General features: G+C 46.1%; 1 protein-coding gene across 7 annotated transcripts in view; it reads left to right on the top strand.

Moving 5' to 3' along the window:
* CSMD2 (CUB and Sushi multiple domains 2) overlaps positions 1–15,985 on the top strand; it is a 314,323-nt gene that overhangs the window by 228,038 nt on the left and 70,300 nt on the right. For all 7 annotated transcript variants that reach the window (XM_042793851.1, XM_042793852.1, XM_042793853.1 and 4 more), the window contains 6 exons: positions 7,015–7,209; positions 8,150–8,266; positions 10,451–10,564; positions 10,716–10,811; positions 12,735–12,938; positions 13,615–13,739. In XM_042793851.1, the coding sequence (XP_042649785.1) occupies positions 7,015–7,209; positions 8,150–8,266; positions 10,451–10,564; positions 10,716–10,811; positions 12,735–12,938; positions 13,615–13,739 (851 nt within the window). The remainder of the gene's footprint in view (positions 1–7,014; positions 7,210–8,149; positions 8,267–10,450; positions 10,565–10,715; positions 10,812–12,734; positions 12,939–13,614; positions 13,740–15,985) is intronic.

Here is a 15,985-nt window from a genome sequence, read left to right as displayed (position 1 = left end):
CGTGGCTGCTTCTGTGTGGGGATTCCATTAACAGAGAATAAAGTTTTGCACTTTTTTTTTTTTTTCCCCCCTTTAGACCAAGTCAAGGGAGATTCCCAGAAAATATATATGTATGTACACGCTGTATTCTCTGTAATCTTTCTTGCTCCACAGTGAATTTAAATAATTCTGTCTCCTCCTTAGTGAGCTGAACATGCCGCTTCATTGCAGATTTGAGCTTTCAGAGTACTAGAGAGTGCTGAACTGTTAACTGGTTCTTAGGAATGTTCCAGATTGCTGTGGATTTAAGGTTTATTCTTAGTGGCAGGAGCGGCTTTGTCCGACAAAAGGAGGTGCAGGCATACATACCCAATATGAGATCTTGGTCGGAGTTTTTGATGCTGTCATTCAAGAGTGCACTGAACGACGGGGTGGCTGTATCTTGGGGTGAGGATCACGGAGGTGGATGCTCAGCTCTCGAGTCAGTGGAGCTCTCCTGAAGTCTGTGTATTTTGCTTCACTTCAGATTCTAAAAATTCACTAATGATTAGTAAAATCAGCAGAATAGTTCACAGATATCTGTGTTATTAGAGCGGTGGGTTTTTTTTTTTTTTTTGCTTGCTGGAGGAGGAAGTAAAACACTGTGGTGACTTCAGATCTAATGGTGAGAGACAGGGGCAGTGGTTAGAGCTTTCCCTGGGTGCTTTTCAGCTCTCTGTCAGTGGAGCAAGCTGAGAAGTGACAGACCTGGCACTGCTGCTCTGGTGGATGGGGAAAAAAAAGAAGGCTTTGGCAGACATGTTCCTTGTTTGTGCATAGGGTAGGTGGAAGAATGGAGTTGTTACAAACTGTAGTAAAAAATATGCGCTGAAAAGCTGGATCTGATGAGCTGGGATTATACAGAATGGAGAAGAGGATTAAAAACTGGGGAAGAAGCAGGGCTCGAATAGAACAAAACAATTCTTCAAGCCTGCTCTGGCCTCTATGGGCTAGTTTGCAGTATGGGAAAAAAAAAAGTATTGATGGCTTCAGATGTACTGGACACGTGCCGCTGTGGCTTTGCGCCCGTGGTGCGCGCTGCGGGCCGGGCTGCTGAGACTTGCTGGCCCAACTGTGCTGTGGGAGCTGCAACAGCTCGTGCTGGGGAGCTGCCGGGCTGCTGCTCTCTTTTCAGTGCTGCTGCTGCTTTCTCTGTGTGCTTGGGCACTTCTGGCTTCCCTATACCCTCTCCCTGGCCTGTGGCTCCTGCTTTTGAATTTACCTGACCAGAGGTTAAATGATAGTGAAATGTCGATTCCTAATAGATATGCTGAACAAATGAATTTCCCTCTGGTAAAGTTATGAAATAATAAGACAAAGACAATTAGCACCGCTTAAGATTCAAGAGATTAAAAGTTTTCTGCTCTCATTAGAATTAATTTTACTGAGAATTAAGCCTTGAGTTTTCTTCTTTTCCCTTTTCTTTTTGGGCAGCCAGAAGGTAGTTAACAAATGAAATCTCATTAAATTAGGGTGGTTGTGCAATGCATTTTTCTCCTAAACACTCCTACAGTGTTAATCGCGCCTACATACTTCCCACAAAGCCAAACTGCTGGGAGAAAAGAATAAGGCTTTAAGTTTGCTCATTAATTTCTCCACGCTTTAAAAGGAACCTGGGTTTCAAGTCTGAGAAGTGGCAGAAAATAGAACTTTGGGGAATCGAAGGAAGAAGAAAAGAAATGCAGGAGGGAGCACGTGTGAAAGAAAATCAAATACCGAGCTCAGCTCCTTGCCAGCGTGGAATCCCAAGTACAGCTCAAAGACCCAGGCTTCTCTCAGCCATCTCATTGTATTTGGTCAGTGCTGCAGCCCACGTAGGCTTCTGCCCCTAGCTCCCTAAATACCAGCTATCACCTGGGTCAGCTGTGTGCCAAATGCTCTTAATTACCAGGGGCTTTGTAGTCCTGTCTTGGTAATGTTGGGGGGGGGGGAAGGCAAAGCAGCCATCTGTCAGTCCCTCCTTGGAATCCTGCCTCTTCCCTGGGACTGGGGCTGTATCGCTAGCCTGCAGCTACGGCGTGTGGGGTGAATTTCAAACAGTCTCAGCACTTCGTTTGAAATTGTTTCAGGGGCAATGGCTCTTCAAGAGAAAGTTGTCCTCTGAGGCCAGGAGGAATGGAGAAAACAGAGAGAGAAGAATGAATTTGGCTTTTATTATGCCATTTTTTGCATGGTGCATGACAGTGAGAGTGAAGTGGGAATGCAGCAATGCCATAGAAAGGTGTTTGAGGGCAGATCTTCAGCCAGGCAATTTCCCAGTTTAGCTACACAGATATACAACACCAGCAGGATTTTTGATAGATGAACACATATCTTTTGCTTTGCACCCATGATGCACTGTGCAGCAGAATGAAAAATCAAACTCAGGTTCCCAGCAAAGAAACCATAAGTGTGCTTTCCTCACGCACACTTAAATTTACAGAGGTTTGGTTTACTGTCTGCATAAAGCCTTGGACTGGTTCAGAGGGTCAGGTGAAACTTAAATGCAGTAGTTTGGGATTTCAACCGGGGAGCAATTTATTCTTTGGAATGACTTAGCAGTAGTGAGTAGATTTTAGGTTCAGGCTGGTTCATGAAAAGGAAGACATGCTCTGCTCAGGCATTCTGTTTAAGGTCTGTTGAACTTATCATAATCCTTAAAATAGTGCTTGTTTGCAACACCAGCTTAGTTAATGTTGTCATTTCTGTGAGAGCAGTGTGCTGTGTTTGTAGCAGATTTACTTAAGCCCAACAAGTATTAGTCTACCAAAGCAAAAGGGTAAGTTCTTGATTACAAAACAGGAAAGAGTTCCAAAACAAAAGTTTAAACACAGAAGGGAGATGACTTGCAATATACCTAGAATTTCTCTCTCATTCCAGTTGTTGCTTACGTATTTTTTTAAGTGTCTCAACTGCAGAAAACTAAGGTGTTTAACTCAGTATCTCTGCAAGTACTGTCTTTTGAACCAAGATAATATTTATGTGTCTTGGTTACACTGGGGAGACTTCTGGTTATAGAGCAACACTGGATAAGTTTCCAAAACTGTTTCCAGTCAGTGTAGAAGACCTTGTGGTGTGAGGGTCTTCCGTTAAGCTGCCATTGCCAAAAAATGCAACCAGACACTCTTTTAAATTTGGTTGGAGATGAATCTCTAAAGTGAAGATTATCTTTCCTCATTAGGAAATCAACTGAATTCTAATAATCAGTTTGCATGGCAGCATCTCGCAAACCACAGATTTTATTAAGATACTTTTTATATATTCATACACTAAAATTTTTGAATGAAGACCAGACTTTGTTAGTAATGTAAAGGGCAGACTAGTTGTTTGGAGAGATTTTCCCAAATTATTTCCCCCTCCCCTTATATTTTGTGGGTGTTGGGGACCTGTTGTCAGGAACAGAGAAGAGGGTCAAACTCCGTCAGCCACTGCCCCCATCCAGGCAACTCATCGGGGCGGGTGGGTGCCGGGTGGGACCCACCACGCGTGTGTAGGTTTGGCTCCTGGTGCTTGGGGCAGAGGGTAGGAAGGCATTTCCAGGTTGGATACTCCAAAGCGGGAGGTTTTCTCATGTTTTTTAGCACTTTCCTGTTTCTGTTGTGGGCCAGAAGTGAAGAGGCGTGAAATTGAAAGCAAATGAAGCAAAACTGATTACTTTTCACCCTTCCAAAGGAATGAGAAAAAAAAAAAAAAAAAAAAAAACCACCCCAAACCTCAAGCCTTATTTCAAATCCATTATTGTTTCGCCAGAACTATTTTGCCCATCCTGAGCTTATAAACATATATTCAGCATTACTTATGGGTTATTTAAGGTGGAAATTCCCCATAGAAATCCTATTCTGTAAAATCCGTTGCACAGCAAGCTGTTTAAAAATATCCAGTACTGTTTGCTGTTAAAACATTCAGAAGTGGGAGATGACTCTTGACCCTAGAACAACTTTCATTTTAAAAATCTGTCTTTTGGAAGAGGCAGCCCGTTGAGCTGGGGTGAGTCGGAGCGTGCTGGGCTCCTGGTGAGCTGGGGTGGCAGCAGCCAGGCTGCTGGGGCTGCCAAGGCTACGCCTGGTCTTTAAGATCCTTGTGTAATTTGTCCTGTCTTCAGGATACGATGACTTTTGTGGAAAACTGTTTTCTGGGCAGTTTCTCTGGGGGTTGCTTTGAGGCTTAGGTCCTGATACAGGCTTGCTCACGTTCACAGGTGCGGAGTTCATGATGCACTTTGCGGACAGCAGCTCACCAGTGAAGCTGTTCTCGAACATGCAGATGAAATCCGGAGCTCCTGGTCCAGGAGCTCATGCAGGCTTTCAGTTTTGCTTGGGAAAGGAGAGAGGAAGCACAGAAAACCCCGCTTCCTGTGCACTAACGAGCCAGTTCTTGTGGCGTTTTTGCCTTGACTCTTTTCTAAACATTTGTCAGCCTGAATCCATCTTAATTGGGACATGGGAGTAAAGGCTTCGATTTCTGAAGTGTCTGAGTGAAAATAAAACGTTAATTCTAAATGGGGAAGCTGTGTTGCACTCACTTCATAGCCTAATAAATCAAAGGCTGGGGCAGCTGTGGCTTTCCCACATCCCTCCACAAGACTTTTGCGGTCACCACGCAACCAAATACTTCCTTAAAGTTGAGCTCCTGCCTCCCTTTGTAGCCTACTGCTGAGGATCTTCAGGGCAGTTCATCTGCAGAGGAGTGTTCAGCTGGAGAAATGCGTAGGACTAGTGTGTCAGGATGCACCGTCCTCTACGGTGAGTGGTGTCCCTGAAGGCACAGACCCTCCAGGGAGCAGAAACGCTCAAGAAGGAGGAAAACACAGCAAAAGCAGTGGGGCTGTTGCTCAGCAATCAGCCACCACCCTGTTTTCAGCAGCCGGCAGAGTGATTTGAGCGCTGAATGTCATGAATTTTGAAAGCAAGAGCAGAGGCTGAGATCCAAGCACGTGGCTGAGGCGTCTGACAGCCAGGTGGGAGGCTGACTGACAAGTTGAAGCCACATCAACTTGTTAGATGAAAGGCAGTGAGACTGCTGAAAAATAACAGGAGAGGCTTAAAGTGGTCATAAGGAAGCGGTCGGGTGCAGCTTTTGTGCAAAAGGGTCTAAAAGTGAATATTAGCAATTCCAAGAGGTAAAGGCTTGTGGAGTGAAAAAATATTTTGGAAAAGCAGATGAAGTGTTTACACTTGCAAATGTGTTGTGGGCTGCGGTGGACTCTGGATCATGTACTTGGCGTGCTCATCTTCAGGGCTCTGGTTGACTGATGTCCAGAAGCCACTCGTCACCTCTGCGGGCTGTGATGGCCAGTCTGTACAGCAACATCCCGCTGACTCGCAGTAATGGAAAAGGCTCACTTCTCCAGCTACGGCTGATGTCTCACAAGCATAAGGATAAGTGAGGAGGGAATGTGTTAATCTGAGCTGACCAGAGAGCCAGGGGCTTTCCTTTCCAGTGCTGTGGCTGAAACGAGTTTTTTGGTCCTGATATCTTACTCTTAATAATCAAGATTTTTCTTTTGTGTCTAGCTGGTGTCTCAGCAGGATCTACAATCAGATCACACACAGGAAACGATGGGATAAAAATATTTGTCGAGTTCTTTGGTCTTAGAACCTCAATCTTCCCCATCACGTTCCAAGTGCCCGAGCTCTCTTTTGAATGCGGCAGTAATGACGCTTCCAGGCACATGTGTGTCTCTTCCCAGGACCAGATAAACTGGGACATCTTGTTACTTGGTTGGGGAACGGGGTTGCACAAAGGAAAAGTGGCTTGTCCCAAGTTCGTGCAGCAAGACACCACTGACAGAGAGGAGAACCCAGGATTTCATGATTTAAAGTTTGACAGTACAAACGTGTGATGGTCTGTGGGGAACACTGAGGGTTGGCCAGTCTGTGGCTTCCAAAATAGGAAACTGGTGTTCTAGGAAAACCAGCGGCCTCGCTTCTGGAGTTCAGAGCAGCTGTTCCCACTGGGAACACTTCACGTCCTTTTGTGCCCTGTTTACCTGGATCACTAGCTAGTGGTACAGCTGTTGTGTAAAGGAAACCATACAGCTAATCCTATTTTTCACTGCAAACAAAGAAACAAAAGCAAGATCTGGGGGCTTTACTGTTTTCTGTTTCTTCCTCCACCCCTTCCCCAAATACTAAAAGCCCATGATTTAATGCTTAAACACATTATAATTGTTCACAGACCCACTGCTCTCAGAAAAGCCCTCATCTTTAATGAGCAATTTCCAAATGACAAAAGCGCAGGATTAATCAAAGCCTCTAATTATATTTCATGCAGGGGGAAAAAAAAAAAAAAAAAAAAAAAAAGCCCTCAGAAGAAGAAGGAAAGAAATATCCAAGTCCTGACAGCTCTGTAGTCTTTACTGGAATTTTCATATGTAAATGGGGTTTTTAACTCTGCAGGGCATAGTGAACAGAGAGAAAAATGTCTTCATTTTGTCTAACTGCTTGTAATCATTTTGCCATAATTGCAGCCATGCTGCACATCTGGAGAGCCAACCAGCTAGCACATGGCACTATGTATTTCCATGGTGCGAGCAGACAGCTCGGAGATACCGGAATGATGGGTGCCAAGGAGATAATGTGAACAGATGTAGCACATCTGAAATATGTTGTGTGTTCAATCTGTGTTTATATGCCCTGGTTTGCAAAGTTCCTTGCAGCCTGTCCCCTGTGCAAGAAAGGAGAGTGAGTGTAGGTGGTTAAATCAAAGCCTTGCCTTGTTAATTGGATTTTGGGTACCAGTAAATAGGGGTGTGAACTGAAGCCTTCCTTCTTCCAGTATCGTTGTGCTGGAGCTGAGCATCAGAGAAAGGTCTGGACCAGAATCTGACCCATACAGTTCCCCAGATTCAGCAGCATTGAGAGAGTGCTTGAAATCTAAAGTCTGCAAATGATACCAGTCTTCGTGATATGTTTAAGTGAGACTCCCGCATGGGAAAAGCCACAAAACATGCCATTGACCAAAATTTTAGAGTAGCTGTATCAGACCAGTGAAGATCTTGGCAATTCTCTCTTGCAGAAAATCCCCGGGAGTCATGCTTCGACCCTGGATCAATTAAGAATGGCACACGAGTGGGCACAGATCTGAAGCTGGGGTCTACAATTACCTACTACTGTGACGGAGGGTATGACATTGAGGGGGTCTCCACGCTGACGTGCATAATGGGAGGGGATGGAAAACCCACGTGGAACAAACCTCGACCTACCTGTACAGGTAAGGCCCAAGGGGAAAAGGTGGGTAGGGAATGATCTGCCTGTCGTCAAATACATCATCAGTGTGTCCTAATGAAAAGTTTGATGTTACTTTTGCATAGAGCAGCTTGCAGGGGAAGACAGTGTTTCGTAATTTTTCAATTTTTTTAACACCCAGAGGTCAGGAAAAACTGACTTATATGAGGTTTCTTGAGCCTTCTTTTGAGAGACAGAAAACTGGACACAACAGATTATGTGCATGACAAATCCTGTCCCTAGTGCAAGGGCAGGATTCGGGAAGCCACTTAAACATTCGCTTGACCTGATCCCTGCTAATCAAAGCCCCTGAGCACGCACTTTCCTGAACTGAGTCAGTGTTTATTGAGAAAATAAAAGGTATTTTTTTTCTTCGGGGTTCTGTGGTTATTTTGTTTTGTTTCCCGGCTTAATGAGAAAACGGTTTAAGCGATGGGTTTGCAGTCAAACCTTCTCGGTCTGGGAGGTGAGTCAAGAGATAGCTGTCAGTCTGTGCTGACTGGAAGAATGTAATCCGTGACGGGGGCACTGGCGGGGGGGACGCCGTTCCCGCTGGAGCCACCTCCTGCCACCGAGAAGGGGCAAAAAGGGCAGGAGCTCATTCTGGCAGGTCCTGAGCTTTATGGACGGGTGGCGAGGCGCGCAAAGCACCCGTTAGACTGCACCACGGTACGCGGCATCCCTTCGCCTTGCCGTGGTCTCGAGGATCGAATGGGAGGCAGGTCTAAACTGGGGTTAGGCTCAGCCTGGTTTGTCTCAGTCAGAACTTGCAGCGGGAGCTGCGCAGCCTGAGGTTTGGAAGCACTGCTGGGGGGGAGCTGGTGTCGCCCAGCGCTGCGGGGGGCTCGGAGCAGCGGGAAGCAGCTGGTGTGTCAGGGCAGGTTGGGAAGGGTGCGCTGGGCAGCTCTTCTTGGTTTTTCTTACAGCCCCCTGCGGCGGTCAGTACACGGGCTCGGACGGCGTCGTCCTCTCTCCAAATTATCCCCAGAACTACACCAGCGGACAAGTCTGCTTGTACTTCATCGTCGTGCCGAAGGACTATGGTATCGGTTTTGAAAAATCTGTCCTGCTGTCTGGGCAACTCTCTCGTTTGTGGGTTGTTTTGGTTTTTTTTTTTTTGTTTGAACAAAGCAGTAGAATAACTGCATATATAAATACAGATAAGGGAGATCGGTAAATAGTAAGGGGGCCTGTTGGATGCTATTTATACTTTGTTGTAGTCAGTAAGGATGATGGGAATTTTCTGAATTTCAAAAACATATCAAAAATAAGGGGATAAAAAAAACAAACCTAACCAAAAACACCCATCTTGTGATTCCACTTCCAGTTCCTGCACTATATCCAGTCATGCAGAGTTGAAAAATCAGCAAAAAATAATTCATGGTGATTAATGCTAGCAGCAGACTCAGAGGACCTCCAAGAGTACGCAATGTATTTACCGTAAACACATGCTAACCGTGGTGCTAAATAATCTGTCTGCACAAAGCAGCACATAAATGTATAGTTTTGTGGCAGTGCAGCTATGGTACTTATGACTAATTTTTATTTTTAAATAACATGTAAACTAAATTTCAAAACGAGCTCCAAACAAAACCCAGATCCATTTAAACAGAGTGTCTTTCTGTTTATAGACTCCGCTGCTCCTTAATTTTGGTCAGAGCTTGAATACAAGAATGATGGACATTCTAGAAACCTTTGAGGCAGCTAGCTGGATATTAGTATCGGTTAACATATTTTCTTGTTTGAAGGGAATTTAAAGTTCTTAAAGAGCACTTGCACTGACAGCTCTGGCAGGTGAAGGTCTCTAAATTCTGTTATTTGATACTGCTTCTCAGTGCACTGTATTGATCTAGTCAGTCCCTGTGGTCTTTGCAGTTGTTTGTGATTCCCTTTGTTAAGGTAGCAAGGTGTGAAATAAGGATGCTGCGTTCAGACATCAGTTAGAAGCTCCTTTCCCTCGAATTGCCCCTCTGCCTGTGTGCATCTGGGTTCCATCTGAGTTCCTGGATCTAACGACGAAATACTGCACTGCTCTCTCACACCTCTTAACCTGTTTTACTGCAGCTGATCTTGCTATTGTCTACGAAACACAATAACTAGAGGGCTAGACAGTTTTGATCTGCAAGTCTGACTTTTACCTATGGTAAGATGACGGCTAAATTAGTTTCTCTTTTCCACCAGCTACCTTTCAATAGCTTCATTAAAAACAAGCAGGAAAACCATTAGTAGTGAATGTTATGCATTTCCCATCTCCTTCACTTCTCAGATTCTGTGTACAGCAGGCATCAGGGTGTGCTATCATCACTTTTTCAATGTTCCCAACATCAAAGCTGTGCTGGAAACCTCAATGCGCAGGAAACAAATGTCCTAGCTTGGTGGATGATGAATTTCACAGCGAGAGACCTCTCAGCTTGTGAAACTGCAACTGGGCACTTCCAACTTGAAAATGCAAAGCTCAGAGAGGAGACAAAGGGGAGAAAAAAAATCTTCTAAGTGCAGATTTGGGAGGGAAAAAACTGTTATTAGATTCTGAAAAATAAAGATAAATAACTAAAGTCTCTTTGCTCTAGCTAAAAAAATGCTCTGATCCTCTCATTATTATTTTCTCCCTTTTATAAGCTCTGCCTGCTCCGAGGTGCATTGAAAATGTCTGCAGTAAGACCCAGAGCACTGCACGGCTCCCTCGTTAGCAGCCTCTGTAGACAGGCTTAGGACTGACTGTTAATAAAATAGTGCGTGTGCTCTCTCCCTAGCAGTCATCCTCCCTGACCAGAGAGGTTCAATGTAGAAATTAAGTTCTTCAGGACATGGATTGTTATTTTGTTCAGGTTTTGTACAATGCCTAGCCCACCGGGAGCCTGCTTCATGACAGAGGTTCAATACAAATAATATATAATAATTATCAGTTGGTGAAATAATATACCTCGTGTTATGTAGGCAGGCAAATGGGATGATTCATAGAAGGATCCTTTTTGGCCTATGAATCAGTGTTAAAGCGTACTGGCAAGTGAACACGGGGGAGGCTGGTTGCTGCTTCTGTTATGCCTACTTTGTGGATAAATAAAGGGCTCCCATCTTCCAGGGCTGTCAGTCAGGCCCTTTTTATCTCTGCCAAGCTCCTGAAATGAAAGAAGCTGAAATGCCTCGGCCCCAGGCCCTGGCTGTGTGGGGACGGCAGCGCGGCTCGTCCCGCTGCCCGCCCCGACCGGCGCTCCCTCCCTTCGCAGTGGTCTTTGGGCAGTTTGCCTTCTTCCAGACCGCCCTCAACGATGTCATCGAGGTCCACGACGGCCCCAACCAGCACTCCCGGCTCCTCAGCTCCCTCTCGGGCTCTCATACAGGTAGGGAACGTTGTCCCTGTTACTGCTGGGGAAAAGCAAGCAAATAAAAATACAGCCTGCCGCTCAACACCTTGCTCCGTGCAACCCGTTTGCGTTGCTAACGCTGTCATCTCTGTCTCTCCTGTTTTGTCTCTTCCCCCCCCCCATCTAGGTGAATCGCTACCGTTGGCTACCACCAACCAGATTCTCATCAAGTTTAGTTCCAAGGGTCAGTCTACAGCCAAAGGTTTTCATTTTGTCTACCAAGGTGAGTACAGTTGTGTTCTGGAGACGTCCTCAGGTTGGTCCCGAGATAAACGTCAAAAATACAGTGATACCTTGAAGTGTCCTGAAGCGCTTTTGGCATCTGTGGGTTCTTGGACGCTTTCTGTCTGAACAGGAACCGTCACAGGAGATTAAGATTATTTAAGATTAAGATTATTAGCAGCGAATTTGCAGGGCTGTCTGGCTCCTGTAGTACTTCGTATTCAGACCTTCCATTTTCACTCAGCCTCAACCCTCACACGTCCCAGGATTAGTATCAGAAGTATCTCATTGAATCATGCCCTGAGTACACAGTGAGTTCTTGAGATTTATACCCAAGCAATTTTTCCCACTGGCGTTTTAGCACATTCCTCAGCGTAAGCAGCTGAACACTTGTCTAGCAGCTCTGTAAAATCCTTCCTCTCTGCGTGTCGTAGGCTCAGGTCTCCTGCTGTCAAACTTTTGCCCCTTGATCCTTTCAGTAACAGCTTGCATTGCGTTGGGCGAGTCCCCCCTAGAGATTTTAAAGTAGTAAATAGAAAGTGATGCACAGAATAGTGGGAAAACAGAAGGGCTTTCTCACCCACGTGCTTTGTGTACTTGTCTGTGGTTCAGCCAAGCTTTTACATGCGTGTTACTGTTGTAAAGTGGGGACAGACAGCAGGGGCAACCTGCACCTTCTCCGGGGGCGAAGTGAAGCATGGCTTGGATTTTGTAGTATCCAGAGATCCGTCCTCTTGAATTTCTGCCTCGCTATTGTAAAACAACTGTGGTTCTGCCAGTAGTCTTTAAAGATTTCAGCAAAGCAAAGGTTTTGATGGAGTCAGTAAAGATTACCTCCTCCCTCCTGCATGCTAATTAAGAGTTGCACACTCTTCGGTAATTACTGCATGAAAAGCAAGAGTAAAAGAAAGGACCAGCCCTGGGTTTGATCGGCCTGGCCAGGCTCTAATGGCGTTTACTCTCATTTTTACACAGATCCATTAGTATTTTGGCTATCTTGGATTTTCCCCAAGTAATGCGTCGTCCTAAGTGGCTCCTTCCTGCCTCTCCATCCCCCTCCCCAGACCACTGACACACTTCAGCTTCTTGCTGATCATCTTGCGCGATGCCTTTGACAGTGGGTTTGACATTTATCTCTCTGAATCAAATGAAAATCAAACAATATAGCTAATTTGCTCATCATCTCTGCATTTTTCCCCTCCCAGCAACTCAGGCATTAAACACTAATAAATTGTAAAGCAACTCAGAGAAAAATATGAATTGATTTCTTCCTCAGCAATAAGCATTTCTTTGACTTGTTTTTCCCCTCGCTTATCTGTCAGACTCTGCATTTCTTTCTTTGTTGTTTCCAGTATTGAACAGGAATGCAGGCAATTTCAACAGAATTTCAACTTAAATTCCCCTTTTCTTTCTTTTACCTTTCTCATCGTGAGGCAGATTGTTCAGAATTGTGGTCCTTTATAGTACTGAGGCCAAGCGAGCTGAGAAATCTAAAGGGTTTTCTGCTGAAGCTCTAGCACTGTATGGCAAACCAACCTTTTGGAAAGTCATTGCTGAATGCTTTGGTTTCCCCTATTTAGAAATGACCTTTCTGATGGGATGATAAGTTTTCTGAAGGCAGACAGTCTCATCTTCGAAAGCATGCATGGCTCCGTAATGTCCTAGCTGCTTTTATTTCAGGTCCCGGTTGCACTGACAGAAGTTTGCGTGAAATGTTGTTTCTTTTTCTTCTCAGTGATCATGTTCGGGTCCAGATCCACTTTGGGGTTCAGCCGCAATCAGAATCCCGTGTTGCTTTCAGCAGATCTTTGATGTGGCACTTAACATTTCCAAAATACTTGCTCTAACCGTTCCCCTGTTTTCTTTTCTTTCCCCTTTGCAATCGCACGCTCCCGTGCCGGTCTCCTCCCGCCCGCCATGGAAGCGGTTCCTCGGACCAGTGCCACCCAGTGCAGCTCGGTGCCGGAGCCGCGCTACGGCCGGCGCCTGGGCAGCGATTTCGCGGTGGGCGCGGTGGTGCGGTTCGAGTGCGGCGCTGGCTACGCGCTCCAGGGCTCCCGCAGCATCGAGTGCCTCACCGTGGCCGGGGCGCTGGCGCAGTGGAACGTGTCGGTGCCCACCTGTGTGGGTGGGTATCTTGGGGTCTGGGGCGGGGCGGGACAGAAAAGACGGGACAGTTCTGCAGTTTGGGCTAGAAAAATAAATTGTGTCCTTCGGGATGTTTTTTTTTTTTTAAAAAAAAAAAAAGACAAAAACAAACAAAACATTAAAAAAAAACAACAAAAAAAAATATATTAAAAAAAAAAAGATAAAAAGAAGCCAAAACCAAACCAACAAACAAAAACCATGAAAAAAACAGAACCACCAAGAAAACAAAAAAATACTGATTTCATGCCTCTTACATACAAAAGCCAGGCCTGCCTGCGGGCAAGGGCAGTTTAACCCAGATGTCAGGGCAAGGACCTTTCGATCCCACACTTGTTGTGAGATCTGGGACAGCATCTAGAATAAATTCGATCTGTGTGAAAGCTGCTGTCATCTGCTTTGGAGGGGAGCAGTTCCCAGAGAAGCAGCCGCGTGGGCCGAGGGACCCACCGTTCCCCACACCTGAGGACTGTGTCCTGCTCGTGTTAGAAGGTGCTTGAGAGAGTTACTGCAAAGAGGATTCTTTGTACAGACCTTATCCTTAAATCACGAGCCAATTCCGCTTGCCTTTTTGTGTCCGTGAACAGCTGTTTTAAAGAGAATGCTTTCAGTGCAAAGCCAAGCCCTCCCGCTTTCAAACAGTGCTGTGCTTATTGCAGTGCCATGCGGTGGAAATCTGACGGAGCGCAAAGGAACCATCCTGTCCCCTGGCTTCCCGGAGCCGTACCTGAACAGCCTCAACTGCGTCTGGAAGATCACGGTCCCCGAAGGAGCGGGGATACAGGTACAGTGGGGGCAGCTGCCGCGGGCTCTGGAGGGGGTGTCTTAGTTTGGGCTGAAATAGAGTTAATATTCCTTTTCAGGGACTAGATGAGTGCTGTGTTTTGGATTTAGCTTTGGGTTTGGTATGGGAAGAATGCCGATAGCACACTGATGTTTTCAGCTGCTGCCGAGACTTCAAGGACTCTCTGACTCTCCATGTCCTGCCCGTGCGCAAGGGCACAGGGAGCAGGGAGGGAGCACGGCCACAGCACCTGACCCAAACTGGCCAGGGAAATATTCCATATCATGGAACGTCATGCTCACTATATAAAGGAGGGGTGGTTGGGAAGGAGCTCTCTCGCTTCCAGGATTGCGACTGTGGGATCTTGGTATCTCGGGGTCGCTGGCCGGGAACGGGCTGGATACTGGTCAGCGGGTGGGGAGCAATTACGCTGTACATCACCTGTTTATATATCTCTTTTTGTTTCCCCCATCATCGTTATTGTTCTTATTTTATTGCCATTATTAAACTGTTCTTATCTCAGCCTGCAAGTCTCCCTTCACCCCTCTAATCCCCCCCCCATTCCCAGGTGGGGAGGGGGACGGGAGGGTGATTAGCTGCGGGGGTTGGTTGCCGATCAGGCCCAAACCACAACAGGGGGCAACGCAGCGTCCGGTGCACTTAGCGGCCCCGTGCGCCGAAGCTGCGGCTCCTCGCAGGGAAGAGGGGGGTGGAACCTGTAATTCTCTAGAATCCGGCAGGCGTTTACCCTGTGACTGCCAAAAGTGGGTGATATTTCAATGGATTTTTGCATCCGGGAGCCTCTCCCTGTGGGAAGTGACTGGAGCCACGTGGCTGTTCTGGTGTAACAAAATAATTGTAGTATTTGGGGTATATATCTTTATGCTGCTTAATTATGCAATGTTGAAAGCAATGTAAGCTACACCAAGGAAGAGTTGCTTGCTCCGAGTGCCTGCGTGGATTTGTTATGCCAGCAGAGTTGCAGCAGGATGATTATACAATTACAGCTTTGCTGTTCATTGTCTCCAGGTAAATGAGCTCTCTCTTCAGGTCTTTTTGTGGCCCTTATCATTCCTCCGCAGAAATAATCCTGCCAACTAGAGAATGTTGAGAATGAAGCCCGGCATCAGAGACCAAACCCCAGATAAAGTTCCCATTCAGCACGTATGTGCCTTGTCCTCTCCGAAAGCGCCTCGCCCTGCGTTACGCTGACATTGGTTGGCACACAGGAGATGGATTCTTTAACAGGTTCATTCATGCCACAGGCCTCATTATCACAGGTTTCCTTTCTTCTTCTTTACACCACTTTGTCTACGAGGGTTTTGTTCATTAAGTGCTTTCATTTCTCTACCCATGTATTTGCTAATGGATTTGTAGGTGGGTTCCTCCCTCTCTGCAGCACTCTCCGCTGTTGGCACACAGCAGTTGTGTTTCTCTCAACGGTTTTATTGAAACATCAGCTCTGCCTTGCTGGATTACAGCCCTGCCTGGTGCCACCATCGTAACTCGGAGCCAAAACCTGAGCCTGGCTCTGGGATGGACAGAGCTGGTGGGAGCAGCACCGGGGGCTTTGCAGCAGAACAGCACAAGCCTGGAGTAATATTTTGCGCCCTCTTCCAGGCTTTGGCTGTGTCCAGTCCAGCAAATTCCACTCTCCTCTTTGCTTTTGAGGCCGTGTAAAACAGTGTTTTCAAAAGCCTCAGAGCTCACCGTCAATACTTTTCCTGTTCATCTGAAATTTTAGCTGTTCTCAAAGCCCCCGAATGGCAGGCGCGTCCGTTTAGCTCAGCCAAACGTCTGAACAGTTGAGGCAGTTTGCAAGTTGGTCGGGACTCCTGGGATCAGGAGGTGATAATTCACTTCATTTTTAAAGCGATGTAAATAGATGTCTGCGCTCTGCAGTGCCGTGTTGTTGAATGCAAACCCTCGCTGCCACTTCGCAGCCTCCGGAGCTGTTTTTGCATGTGTCCACTAAGCTTGAGGAAAGCGGGTATTGCAGCGGGCTGTTAAAAGCACATCTTTATTAATAAGTATTTGTTTCTCACCTCTTTGGCTGTGCAAATGCAGCACTCTCATGTAAAACTGGAAAATGGAATGCCAAAGTGCTTTAAAGGATTTTTTTTTTTTTTTTTTTTTTTTTTTCTTCCCCCCCTTGCCCCTTCCTGCTGGATGTGACCTCTTGCAAAGGGAATAGGTATTTTGGGGTCTAACACAGAATGCACGCAAACAAAAAAAAAGTGTATCCT

Source organism: Tyto alba, unplaced genomic scaffold (assembly GCF_018691265.1).
Source record: "Tyto alba isolate M040663 unplaced genomic scaffold, T.alba_DEE_v4.0 Super-Scaffold_20, whole genome shotgun sequence".
NCBI classification, from domain to species: domain Eukaryota; kingdom Metazoa; phylum Chordata; class Aves; order Strigiformes; family Tytonidae; genus Tyto; species Tyto alba.
The sequence above is the reverse complement of the archived record's forward strand: the minus strand, read 5'-3'. Positions and strand labels throughout refer to the sequence as shown.